The sequence below is a fragment of the Phalaenopsis equestris genome, unplaced genomic scaffold, assembly GCF_001263595.1.
Source record: "Phalaenopsis equestris unplaced genomic scaffold, ASM126359v1 Scaffold000342, whole genome shotgun sequence".
NCBI classification, from domain to species: Eukaryota; Viridiplantae; Streptophyta; class Magnoliopsida; order Asparagales; family Orchidaceae; genus Phalaenopsis; species Phalaenopsis equestris.
In genome coordinates, this window is record NW_018164784.1 from 36,511 (window position 1) to 50,967 (window position 14,457).

General features: G+C 35.2%; 3 protein-coding genes across 3 annotated transcripts; 2 read left to right on the plus strand and 1 right to left on the minus strand.

Moving 5' to 3' along the window:
* The first annotated feature begins 253 nt into the window (after nt 1-253).
* Nucleotides 254-1,251, plus strand: LOC110025918 (auxin-induced protein 6B-like). The gene has a single exon (XM_020726612.1). It carries the CDS (start codon nt 344-346, stop codon nt 794-796), a length of 453 nt encoding a protein of 150 aa, XP_020582271.1. The 5' UTR covers nt 254-343; the 3' UTR covers nt 797-1,251.
* Nucleotides 1,252-5,588: 4,337 nt separating this feature from the next.
* On the plus strand, nt 5,589-6,171 carry LOC110025917 (auxin-induced protein 6B-like). Its single transcript, XM_020726611.1, has one exon. The coding sequence runs from the start codon at nt 5,713-5,715 to the stop codon at nt 6,163-6,165; it is 453 nt and encodes a 150-aa protein (XP_020582270.1). The 5' UTR covers nt 5,589-5,712; the 3' UTR covers nt 6,166-6,171.
* Nucleotides 6,172-13,030: 6,859 nt separating this feature from the next.
* LOC110025924 (adenylate isopentenyltransferase 3, chloroplastic-like) lies at nt 13,031-14,081 on the minus strand. Its single transcript, XM_020726621.1, has one exon. It carries the CDS (start codon nt 14,054-14,056, stop codon nt 13,031-13,033), a length of 1,026 nt encoding a protein of 341 aa, XP_020582280.1. The 5' UTR covers nt 14,057-14,081.
* Between the last annotated feature and the right edge of the window lie 376 nt (nt 14,082-14,457).

The window sequence follows — 14,457 nt, forward strand, 5'->3', positions numbered from 1 at the left end:
ATCTTTCATCTTTCATGTAATAGAATCTCTTTTTTTTAAATCCGTTTCCAGCTTTATTTATGGAAATCTTGAAATTGATGTAGTAATCAGCCATATGTATAATTACCTTTATTTCCAGATACGCTCATATCTTTTACGTATCATATGTACTAAAATATGAATAGATTAATGGAAGTTAATAAAAAAGGGTTATTACTTTCCCTTCATCTATAAATAGCCCAGTTGCTGTTTACTTCACGCTCTTCTCATCTAACTCCACAAATTCAGAACTCTCTCAAGCAAAAGCAAACAAAGCTGATCACAAAGCGTCCTAGAGAAGAGAGAGAAACATCTCGGTCACTAGATGGGTAAGAGAAGCAACATCCGGCACATTGTGAGGCTTCCGCAGATGTTACGCCGGTTAAGGATCCGGGCAATGGGGTTGTCGTCTCCTTCACGACCGACGATTGACGTGCCAGCGGGGCACATAGCGGTGTACGTGGGGAGCAGGGGCCGGAGATTCGTGATCAGGGTTAAGCATCTCAACCATCCAGCCTTCCGGAATCTCCTCCACCAGGTCGAGAAGGAGTACGGCTTCCACCAACCCGGCCCGCTCTCCCTTCCCTGCGATGAGACCGCCTTCCTGCAGGTCCTTCGTCAGATCTCGTCCTCCTACGCGATCCGCATCGCCTCCGCCAAAGATTTCGATTATCCGGCCTCAGGATCCTGCTATTTCCGCCGTGTCGGAAGGAGGAGCTCCCGGCGCGCCGATGCCATCCCTCTGCTTCGCGGGTACGCCGAGGATCAGGTCTGGTGAGCGCTGGAGTCCAAATTAAACTCCAGCATAAGCGATCGGAGAGGGATCGGCGAATATCCGGGTTAGGGTTGAGATTTTTTTATTTTAATTATATTTTACCATTTATTTTCTCCTCCCCTGTTTTGATTCATTTTCGTTCCTGTCTTTGAACTGCGAGATGGCGAGAATAACTTGGAAGTCATCCATGGATGTACCTGGAGGAAGGATTGGCTATCACCTAACAGATCTTGTAGATAATGTGATTAATTTCTGAACTGCAGCAGCAGAAGCGGCGGCACAGTGATTTTTGCCTAATTGTTGCTGTCACAATGAACTGCTGTTTTCTTTTGTTCGGCATTTGTTGAAATTTTTCTCTAAATTTTAACTGTAGTAATATAAAAAACATATAAATAGATCCATTTAGTGATGGGAAAATGTTTGCATCCGAGCAGCAGGTGCGGATTCCTTCTTGTTTTTTATGATGCATAAATTTATTATATAAAAAAATTGTTTACAAGAATAGAACATGAGTAGCATGAAAAAATTTATAATATAATCAAATTTCTTTAACAAGAATATTAAAATAACTTATGCTATGAAAATAAATTAGAAAAAAAATAATAATTAAATATTAAACAGAAAAATATAAAAAAAACAAAAAATTTAAATGAAAATATAGACAGATTGGATTTAAAAAAAAAAAAAAAACACACTGTGTACTATTTTTTTTTAAGGAAAAATTACAAACATAGCACCCAATTCTTATGGAATTACCTAGCTCAAACCTAAACTTTAATTTTTACACACATAACACTTTGCCTATAGATGAAAAGATGGATTTGACTATTAAAATGTAATAAGTAGTGCTAGTTTTCATATAATATTTGTAATTTTGAAAGTTTATGTGTGAGACAGGTAAATATGAAATTTTTGGGTGCTATACATGTAAAAGCCCCTTTTTTTTTAAATTGAAGGATATTGTGGACTATTTATTTTTAAATTGAGGCAGATTGGAGAAAATTTTAAAAATTAAATATTATTTATTATAATACTTGAAGTGATTTTCTCTCTAGTTTTTGTCAACCCCTAAATAGGACATGTTTTTCTTAAAGAATAAAATTCTGCAAAAAAAAAAAAAAAGAGATGAAATAATTATTAACATAATATGGAATAGAGCTTGTGAAGCCTGTGTAAGTTGAATACTTAAACTTATATTTTTAGTTATTTTTTAAAAGCTCTAAGATATGTAAACCATAAAAAAATACCTTTTTTATTGCACCTCTATATTCATGAATTCATGATGATTAATTGATAACTATTATGAATACATAAACCTATAACGAAATTGAATTTTAAAATATATTTGCAAGGTTATCCATTACTTTTCATGGCATGGATCAGCTCGCAATGGTTCAACTTTTTAATGCATCGTAAAACTTCTCTTAGCTTGTCCTCGACATTGTTTCTCCAATTTTTTTAGCTTAATTTAGCTCAAGCTAGCTTGGCTTGCTCAACTTATGTCAGCTTTCCATAGTTAGGCTACGATAGGTTTGGCTAAGTAAAGTTATAATTAGCTTCTTTTAGTTTGGATTGAATTAGCTTAGGTTGATGTTTCTTGGATTTGCCAAGTTATCCAACTCCATGCTAGGCTAAACTTGGTTTGGCTTGATATTACTTAGCTTGTCATGACTTAGCATGCCATGGCTTGCTTTAGCTTGTTTTACTTAGCATGGCTTTGCATGAACTACCGTTGTGTACTTTGTATATCTTGGATTAGATTGGCTTGGCACAGTCTGGCTTGATTAAGCTAAGTAATATAGTTTAGCATGTATAAATTTAGCTTAGCTCAGCAATGGTATCCTAGGATTTGCTTAGTTTGTTTTATACGGCTAATCATGATTTAACTTTTCCTAGCATCTATTGTCAAGTTCTTACTCTAATTATGTAGCCGTTGCACAACTGGTAATACCTTAGCCTAAGGTATGCTAGATTTAGTTTTCCTTAATTAGGATGGTGTTGTTTAGCTTGGCTTTGAATTTCATAGTTTGGTTTAATTGTAGAGTTGTGCAACACTAAAAAAATAAAACAAATATTCATTAAAAAAGAAAAAAATGTGCAATCATAAACTCTTAGTTTTATATAAAACTAATAATTACAAACGTTTAAGAAATAAAACAAACCACAATTGCAAACCTGCCCAAAAAAAAAAAAAAAAAAAGGTGAGAACTTGTCTTAATTTTCAGAAAAAATAGGAATAAAATTGGTAACAACCATTTAATTAAAAAAAATAAAATAATTATGCTTCATATAAATAGTTATTTTGTATCACTTTTGATTATGTTAACCAATTTTATTCTAGAAATATATGCAGGCACAATCATTATAATTTTGATATGCGACGTTGTTGTAAATTGAAGTTATAATTTGGAAATAATATTTTATTTGTAGTCAATTTAATTGCAATACAAAATCAATTTCGGTAAAAAATTTGTAGAACTTGGAATAAGTATGATGATAATTTTAACCTTGGAAAGTGACCAATTTAACTCATTTTATTCAATGCTCTTCAGATAAGATTGACTTTTGTCAACTATGTGGTTCTCTAATGATAATTTTATGAATGCACTTTTTGTACAAGATGTATAATCTTCAATCAAACAAATGATAGATAATGCATATTTGTTGAGCTGACTATATACAATGTTACTTTCATATCATTCAACTTTATTTTCTTTCCTGAAGTGAAACTAAAAACACTGATGGTTGAGAGGTGTAGTAGCTTGGCTAAGTTCATGTGATCGTTTTAAGTTTATTGGTCGTGAGATCATAGTTAAACGATCATGGTAAAAAAGTTGTAATCGTGCAATATGGTTGGAAGGTTATAATTGGAAAATGTTCGTGATAATTAGACTATAGTCAGGTGATCATGGTTGTGGATGTTTGGTGACAATTGATCAATGGTTGCATTCAAGGGTAATAACATTTCTGATGACATTGGTTGGTTCTGACAGACAGATGATTGTTCTATGTCTGTGGTTATGAGTAATGGTCAAAATGTTTTGGTTCGGCGATATCAATCTGACAACAATTGTCTTATGACACCTCTCAAACAATATTTGTCAAGTGATAATAGTTACACAATGATGACCATTTGATCGATATGATGGTCGCAATCTGAAAATTGAAGACCACCTAGCATGGTGACTATTTAACAATAATGGTGGATATGCAGAGAACATTTGGATTCTTCAAACTTCTGAGTTCTCACTTTCTCCTCTCCTCTAGCCACCATTCTAATAGATCTGTTTGCTTATTTTTGGATTTTTATCAAGTGACGTTTTGCTTTTTTTTTGGCAAAATCCAAAAGTATTTTATTTTTGTGATATTTTTTGAACTGTTCAATATTGTCAGAATTAAATAATCATAAGTTCTTTGGATTCGTCATGTTGATATGATTACTTTGAGCCAAATCACACAAGGTTGACAATAGAAATTTTAATTATGCAATAAAAACTTGTTTTAGGCCCATTTGGAATCCATAATATCACCTCTAGTGTCAATAAATTCATTTTAATGAATTGTTTAGTTTAAGTATAAATTTTCCTGAATTAGAGTTCATTGTATCTTCAGTTTAAAATTTTTAATTTGAATATTATTCAAATTTTGTGTCCAATCAATTGCATGTTTACATATATATATATATATATATATACGTATACACATATATTTTTAGAATAAGATTTAAAAGGCTAGATCTTCTTACTGTGGCATCATAAATCGTAATCTTTCATGCAATCGAAATTTTTTTTTTTTAAATTGTTTCATTTTTTACTTTTGGTCCTAATTGATGCAGCAATCAGCCGGTGGAAATTGTGTATAATGACCGTTATGCCCCGACACGCTCATCCGATTCGCACTCCATCGGACCAACGCTAAGAGAGACAAAAATATGAAAGATGTTATCTAAATGTTGTTTTCGTTAATATATTCAATTGCAGGGGCTTATTATTAAAAGGCTAAATCTTCTTACTTTTTCATCAAAAACCGTAATCTTTCATGTAATCAAATATTTATTTTTGTAGAAAAATTTGTTTCCTTTTTTACATATGGATATCTCCTAATTGATGCGGCAATTAGCCGGTGGAAATTGTGTATAATGACCATTATGCCCCGACAAGCTCATCCGATTCACGCTCCATCGGACCAACGCTAAGAGGGACAAAAATATGAAAGCGATTATTTGAATGTTGTTTTCATTAAGATATTCAATTGTATGGGTTTATTATTAAAAGGCTAGATCTTCTTAACCGTTGCATCATAAATCGTAATCTTTCATGTAATCAAATATTTTTTTTTTAATTTGTTTCCAACTTTATTTATGGAAATCTCCTAATTGATGCAATAATCGGCCGGTGGAAATTGTGTATAATGATTGTTATGCCCGATACACTCATAAATTCACGTATCAAATGTACTGAAACATGAACATGTTAACAAAATGTAATTTTCGTTAATATAACCAATTGTAGGGACTTAATACATTTAGAATATTTTTAGAATAGGATTTAAAAGATTAGATCTTCTTACCATTGTCACATAAATCATAATCTTTCATGAAATTGAATCTTTTTTTTGTAAATTTGTTTCCAACTTTATTTATGAAAATCTCCTAATTGATGGAGTAATGAACTGGTAGAAATTGTGTATAATGACTATTATTCAAATATGCTCATATGATTCGCGTATCATATGTACTAAAATATGAATAGAATAACAAAAGTTAATATAATAAATTGCATGGGTTTATTAGTTTCCCTGCATCTGTAAGTAGCCCAGTTGTTTACTTCATCCTTTTCCCATCTAACCCAACAAATTCAGAACTCTCTAAACAAAGCAAATCACAGAGAACGCTAGAGAAGAGACATCTCGATCTCTAGATGGGTATGAGAAGCAACATCCGGCACAATGTGAGGCTTCGGCAGATGCTAAGCCGGTTGAGGATCCGGGCAATGGGGTTATCGCCTCCTTCACGGCCGGCGATTGACGTGCCGGCGGGGCACATAGCGGTTTACGTGGGGAGCATGGGCCGGAGATTCGTGATCAGGGTTAAGCATCTCAACCATCCAGCCTTCCGGAATCTCCTCCACCAGGTCGAGAAGGAGTACGGCTTCCACCAACCCGGCCCGCTCTCCCTTCCCTGCGATGAGACCGCCTTCCTGCAGGTCCTTCGTCAGATCTCGTCCTCATACGCCTTCCGCTTCGCCTCCGCTAACAATTTCGATTTTGCGGCCTCTGGATCCTGCTATTTCCGCCGTGCCGGAAGGAGGAGCCCCCGGCGCGGCGATGCCATACCTCTGCTTCGCGGGTACGCCGAGGATCAGGTCTGGTGAGCGCTGGTGATCGCTGGAATCCTAATTAATCTCAGGCATTAAGCGATCGGAGAGGGATCGGCGAATATCCGGGTTAGGGTTGAGATTTTTTTATTTTAATTCTATGTTTGCCATTTATTTTCTCCTCCCCTGTTTTGATTCATTTTCGTTCCGGTCTTTGAACTGCGAGATGGCGAGAAAAACTTGGAAGTCATCCATGGATGGAGCTGGAGGAAGGATTGGCTATCACATATCAGATGTTGTAGATAATGTGATTAATACGGGGTAATTGGTGAATTTCTGCACTGCAGCAGCAGCGGCAGCAGTGATTTTTGACTAATTGTTGTTGTCACGATGATCTTTTTTTTTTTTTTGTACCGTAGCTTTTTGCAGCTTATTGTTAATTTTTTTTCCCTCCAAGTCTGGTATATCTTCCTTACTGTTGTAATCTCTTTACTCTTTCTAAGAAATTGAACAATGCTGAAATAACCGGCATCTGTTGAATTTTTTCTATAATTTTCAACCGTAGAAATATAAAAAACATATAAATAGCTTATTCAGAGAGCATTGACTTTTGTCAACCATAGTTATTTAAATGATAAACTTTAGGAAAGCACTATTTTGTATAAGTTGTATAATCTTCAACCAAACAAATGATAGTGATTGTATATTTGTTGAGCTGACTATATACAATGTAACTTTCATATCATTCAACTTTATTTTCTTTTTTGAAGTGAACCTAAAAACACTGATGGTTAAACTTCTCATATATTGTACTTATGCACCTAAGGAACCCACTCATATAAATAACTATTTATTGTGAATAAAGTAGATACTAAAACTGAATTGCAAGGACATTGAAATAGTTAGTTTTAGATACTTCCACCCAATTGCTTGGGAGAACCAGGCAAAGTGCAGTCATTTAGACTTGCAAATAAAGAAAAAAGAGACAAAAGAAAAAACATAAATCAAATACAGATCTAATATCAATCTCTCTCTCTAAAAGTCACAAATGATGAGTAATAAACTAGATTAAATGATAACAAATAAAGCTTCACTCGACGCTATGTTACTTAGCACAGAGGACCGACGTGGTTTCTTCAAATGGAATTCTAAGAGAGGAGGAAAACTTTAACTGGCATGGGAATGAATTCAACACTTTGAGCAGAGGAACGATAAGCTTCAATGGAGGATACCAAGTTCTCATGGGCGAAGAGCAGGATGAAGACGAATTAAGCATGCTAGAGAGGCTGAGAGAGAGAGAGGCATGCGATTGTGCCTTGAGCAGAAAGCAATGCTTAGCGACGCGGAAGGGGACAAAGGACCGAGTTGCCTCATCCTTATTAACAAAATTCAGAAATTCTAGGGGACTATTGCCCACCATCCATAGTGCGTGAGTTCGCCCCTATTTAGAAACATTTATTATATTTGATACATCAATATATTTAATTGCACCTGCTTAGTGATGGCCGCATCAAACTAATAAATTACATTTTCTTGTCAATATGATGATCGTCACATTATTTTATGATGGTATCCTACTATGAGTTTGTGTTGATGGCCCTTTATTGATAAGTTGTAATGTAGTTAGGGTAGGTAGGAAATGACAAACATGGCTATACTGCTGCGATGACCCATTAGCCCCATCTAGGAGATATATATCATCATTCACATAACTGAGAGTGTTTTCCACATTCTATATTTGGTAAACTCAGAGTCAAATATGTTTGCCTTTTCTATGGATTCAATGGTCCTTAGTAGAGGATTCAATGGTCCTTTTCTATGGACCCATTAGCCCCATCTAGGAGATATATATCATCATTCACATAACTGAGAGTGTTTTCCACATTCTATATTTGGTAAACTCAGAGTCAAATATGTTTGCCTTTTCTATGGATTCAATGGTCCTTAGTAGAGGATTCAATGGTCCTTTTCTATGGACCCATATTCCCCCCGGTGCAGGCGCATCGGGAATGGTCGGGGCTCGTATAATTCCTCGACTCTTTGGTTGACATCTGCTATGTCAGTTTTAAGTCCCCTAGTGTCAGAGGTTCGATCTTGCTGGTGTGCATATCAGTCTAGTGGATAGACATATAAGGTTGGTTGGGGCTCGTATCATAGCTTCTGGCCAGAAAAATACAACCAAAATAATTGAATAGCTATGTAGGATAATAGACCAAATATGCACATCATTAGCACCATATATAAGTTGACTCTATGTATGATAATTTATTAGTAGGCCCATCATCCATGACTGTATAGGTCAAAGTTATCTATGCAGAATTACACACATATAGATAACCTAAACGCCCCACATAGAATGATCTTGGGCACTTTATACACACACTCGTTTTGTATTCCAATGATTAATTTGGGTAGAGCACTACACACTTTTTTCGACATGATGTATCATTTGATTTTTATTAGGGATGATCATAAAATATAATGAGTAAGCATCCACAAACTATTTTGCATTAGGACCATCTTATTCTATTAATAATTCAATTAACATCACATTAACTATGACATTATTCAATGTGAACCTCTAGTATGCCTTGTCTATAATCTTTTATTCCGCATCTTATATAGCTATGGATTTCAACATAATTAGAAGACAACATAGAATGTTATACAATAGTATCTACTAGAACATAGGCCCTTATGTGGCTCATATTACTACACTATAAGGAATGATGTTCTCCATTTCAGAGCCATTGTAGACATTATGTGGAGGCACATATTTGTAATTTTTGTTATGTTCCATCATCGTCCTTATAGAGAGACACATATTTGTACTTGTTTATATCATATGTTTATTAACATTATACTTCAATTCCTGTTCAATCTATGTTACTATAATATTTCATAGCCTTTTAGTAATGCAGTAACCCCATAAGAAAATATTAGAAAATGTAAAAAATCATTTTTTTATACAAAATTTACACTGTCAATTTGTCAAAATTTCTTTGATAAATTTCTTAAAATACTTTTGCATTTTGAAATGTTCTTCTTTATTTTGTTTATGCAAATGATATTGCAGTTGATATTATGTTATGTTAAAAGCACAATAATAGTTAAATCAACTCTATAGTTTTGGACAAACTTACCCAGTTAAAAATTTATCCTTTTCATTGGAACTCAGGCAAATGTCTCTTCATCACACTAATTCCTTGGGATATTATCTTCCATAATTATCCAATATTGATATGGTATTTCAAACAATTTTCATTGACTTCAATTTTAGTACTTATTTTAAGCTTTAGCCTTTTTGTAGGATATGATGGCTACTCATCTTAATGTATACAAAATTTATCATTATATTTATGTATTTTTTCATAGTATTTATGTATTATTATCATGTTTTTTTAGGGTATATGTAGTGTTATTTATAGTATATAGGGAAAATTTAGAACTCAGAGTACTAAATGGGCTAAATTAATAGGCAAGCACCTCGGTGCCCATGACTAGTGCCTCGATGCTTAGAGAGCGGAGCTTATGCATGCAAAATTCATAGAAGAAAATATTCCTGCATTCGAAGCTAGGCACCCCAACGCTAAAGGATAGCACCTCAAATATTTTCATCATTTTAAATTAAAATTAGGATTTGTGGACTAGTATTTTGACCTGTTTGAGAATTGACTCGTTCATCGTGGGATCAATACACAAACTTATAATCTAAAGGCTAATTGATCGATGTATATATTTGCACGATTAATATGCGTGTTTCATTGCACTACATAGCACCTGCCATCACCAAGTCACAGGAAAAGTAAAATCAATTTTTGAGATGTGTCATCTTATCAAACTTACACAAACATCCCAAATTATAATTGTATTGGATTTTAGAATTAATTCAAAATATAATGTAGATATTAGAAGTATAAGAAAATAAATACATAATTTTCATTTTCCGTTGTTCATATTATAAATAACCATTTATGCTTTGCTGCTCATTCAAAAAATCTTGTGTAATGATACTATAAATAAAAACCTTACATAATTACAAATAAAATAAGTTAAGTATATCACTGCCCCATGGGTTGACATGTATGCCATCAATGCTTAATGTCTATTTTAATTTTTCTTCATTTTTCCCCTTTAAAATAAGTTTGCTTTGAAAAATTTGCCGTTTTTTTTTAATTTATGCGTTGCATAGATGTGGTTGAGGTTCTACTGCTATCTATCATTTTTATTGTTGTGTCCTTATAGATTTTTCATTCCTTATACTGCTTACATCTACTAAGATTCTTAAGGTTCCACCCTTGGAAGGAAACATTTGGAATATTGATCTATTTTCTTTAGATGTTTTACTACAGTATGCTTTTGTTAATATGACTATCAGCCTTTCCATTTTTACTAACTTTGCTTGGGGTATTAGTCTTTTATAATACCTTTTTTTTTTAGCTTAATTCATCCACAGTTTCTCTATTATTTTGCTTCTTGGCAGGTCCTTCTCAGAGTTATGATGAAGATGGTTTTTCTTGATTGTGACTTTCTACAATCTTATCTTTTCTTATCTTGGTTTGGCAATTTAATTGTTATCCTATGTTGGTATTGATGTATTATTGCTATTTTATCTATCACTTAATTTGTCTTCAAGTTTGAGTTTTTTTTGTGGTTCCTATGCAACTTATCTGGAATAACTTGATGCTCTTTGAAGTTGAAGTCCTCCCAAATCATCAAGTTATCATAAGATCCATCAGTTCAAGTCACCAAGAGAAAGCCCATGAAACTAGACAATTTATGTATTAGTTTGGTAGAGCTACTAGCTTAATCATTAAAGAAAATTTGCCTAGAAGTTGTTAAAGTAACTAGCTTGGTATACCTCGATATTCATGTCTAATTATGTCCACTAAATATTGTCTCATTGAAGAAGCCCTCAGAGCTGTCCAATCAAAGTGATTCATATTTTTTCTTCAATGACAACCGTGATTCTAAAAATTGAGCCCTACCTCCCTTTTGAGAGGGTACCCGGAGCTTGATGTTGAGAGCGAGCTTAAAGCTTGAAGATGACTAAAGTTTAGAGAACGAGCTGAAATTCAACACCACCTCCTTACCGACCACCGCCAACCACTCGTCGGCTGTCACCCACTTCTTACGAAAAGTTTATCCGCGCACTGACTTTGTTGCTCGGAAGATTGTGTAATCTTTTCTCTTCTGTGGGATAAAGGATCGTACCTGTAATCTCCAGTTTATACTAGATTTCTTCAGCTGGGTCAGACCGCGTGGTATTCTCTTTTCTTTCATCTCAATATATGTTGGATTCTCATGCAACGCTAAGATGATAATTTATTACTTTACCGCCGTGAATTTAATTTATAGCACGCATCAGTACCAATTAGTTAATTCAACATATTCACTTGATAATAAAATTTACTTTTATTATTTGTAGTAGTTTTTTGGATTGATGAATAATAACCTAAAACTATGAATAAAGAGTTATACATACTTTGAAATATTCAATATAAGAAATCTATTCATGTGCAATCATATTAATGATTAGATTTTGCAAATGATCATAAAAAAATATAATAAATTGAATCATTTTCTAACCCCCATTTTAGCCAAAAATTTTTCTCTGCCATTCTCTCTTTCGATCGTGCTTGTGATTTCCTCCACCAATTTCCTTTAATCTAATTTCTCACCTCTTCAACCTTCTTCAATTGCATCCAAATCACCTTTCTCTTTGTGCTTACCGTTAATGAATTGTTAAACCTCGCTAAGAACATATAATTAGAAAAAAAAAGTTCATCAATCAGATAAAGTAATTAATATGCTTACCGCTAATGCATACATTACACTTAAAAAGGTGAAAGAGATGGCTTTGTTGTATATGTAAATATTCATGTTCTAACTTAATTAATTGATTAGTCAGGCAGCAGATTCTCTTTATAAATACTAAGAAGAGAGCATAAGATTAAAAGAGGATTCCCATCTCCACTTCTCTCTCTCTCTCTCTCTCTCCTCTCTCTCTCCTGTTTCTCATTATTCCATATTTATTCAACCTTTTCCCCCATTGATCAGAAAAAAAAAAGGCATAATTTAAAATTATATGATTCCCAAACGATAAATTGACATAGATTAATACTTCCATCAAACTAGACCTTTTCAGACCCAACGGTCACTGTAAGGTGAAGTTACCCAACATCTAAGTCCTATAAAATATTTGTTGATTGAGATTATATTCATTAAAACTACTATATTTTTAGTTATATTTGGTTCATAAGCAAGTCAACACCCAGTCAAAATTTTTTCTTGCTTAAAGTTGTGCCCTAAACTCTCACAATTAGAATTCGTTAAGGATCACTAAAGTCATATTCAATGCTACTGTAAAATTGCTATGGAAAATTTAAATTTTTAAAATTAGTCATTCATAATATATTGTTTTATTTCTAACATGATTAGGTAACAAACTTTAGTTATGAAACTAACAAATTCAATTATTAAAAATTATTCCCCAAAAAGAAATTTCTAAGAAATAAAATATATAATCAAACTAAATCATACTTGCTCTGCCAAAAACATGATTTCAGAAAATTATTTCAAATACATCCTAAGTGAAAACATAACTAATACAAAATGGATACATTATACATTTTAATGCACTATTTTTCATTAATCATATATTTCTTCAATGTTAAAAATTTGAGTAATTTAATTGTTACTTTTTTTATTTTTTTTTGCATAGTCAAAAAGTCACAAATTTGACCTCATTTATGTTTATCTATCACTTCAATTCAAACAAAGAGAATATTAAGCGCGGAGTCTGTGTGCATGCGAACTTTAATATAATCATATTGTACATGATTATATTCACGAGTATGATCATAAATGGATTGATTGTAATGAAATCTCGGAGACTCCGCACCTAATATTTTGCCTAGACTCATTTAGTGGACGCCACAACCTCAGCCGTCATGTTCTCCTCGCCGAACTCCACCGCGCCGCCACACCTTCCAACAATTCCACCACCACCACCTCCTAGAAACCTCCTCACCGTCTCAATGCTCGGCCCCACCACCGTCTCCTCCCACACCAACCCTCCCACCGCCGCGCTCCGCCACACCAACGCCGCCGTCGCATCCACTCTGTTCAGCCACCACCCATCATCCGCCTCAAACCTCCTTATCTTCTCCCTCTGCACTCGCGTCAGCCTGCAAGTACTCGCCTTTATCTCCCCAATCGCTTCCTCGAGCATCATCCTCCTCTCCAACTCATCAACCTCCGCCTCTCGCCGGAAAAATTGATGCAATTCCGGCACCCCTATCGATCTCCTAACCCCCTTCGTATAATCCGCCTCAAAGTCAAATATCCCCCTTGCTTCCTCTACCAATCCTTTCTCCACCATTTTATCCACCCGCTCAGCCACGAACTCATCCAACACGTCCTGCTCCGCGTCCATCCAAATAAAGCAGCAGTCGTACCGGCGTGTGAAGTCGACGTCGATTAGCTCCTTTATATATGAGTTTGATCCGCCGGCGATAATCGGGAGGTGGTTACGTGCCGTGATTTGATCTGAGATTGCGGTGGCGAGACGGCAGAATTTGGCGGCGGTGAAGTCGGCTTCGGGGTGTATGCCACCGAGGAGGTGGTGGGGAACGCCAGCGCATTCCTCAGGTGTGACTTTGTTGGTGATGACGGGGAGGCCGTCGTAGAATTGCATCTTGTCGGAGTTGATGATCTCGCCGGAGAAGCGGAGGGCGAGGCTTATGGCCAGTTTTGATTTACCTGTGCCGGAAGAGCCGAGCACGAAGACGGCTTTTGGTTTGGGGGTGGGAAGCAGGGGGAAGCAGGGGAATGAGAAGTGGTTGTCGGAGAGGTCGTGGAAGGGATGGGGTTGGTCTCGCCGGAATATGACGGGTGGTTCTCGGGGAAGGATGAGAGCTTTGTTGGGGTAGAGAAGGGAAGCCATGAGTGAGGAGAGGAGATGGGGGAGGGGAGAGGAGATGGGGGGAAGGAGTCGAGGAGACGAATTAATACGTGGGAAAGATATGAATGAAGGCTTCTTGTTGTGCGGTGTATTTATAAAGAGAGGGAGGGAACCGGAACGGTTTTTTAAAGGAAATTTGCTTACATACCGCACAATTCTCATGTATTTTGTATATATACCATTAAAACTTTGATATTTACACTTGTGACACTGGGTGTCATAACTCTACACATAAAAAGATGTATTTCATTTTAAAATAATAATTATCAATCCCTATATGTGGAGCTTCTATCGGTAGAATGAGATTAGGTTATTAAGTTGAGGTTGAATCACCGTAATACGACAGATAGTTCATTGATGATAGGCTTCTTGGGGATGCTTGT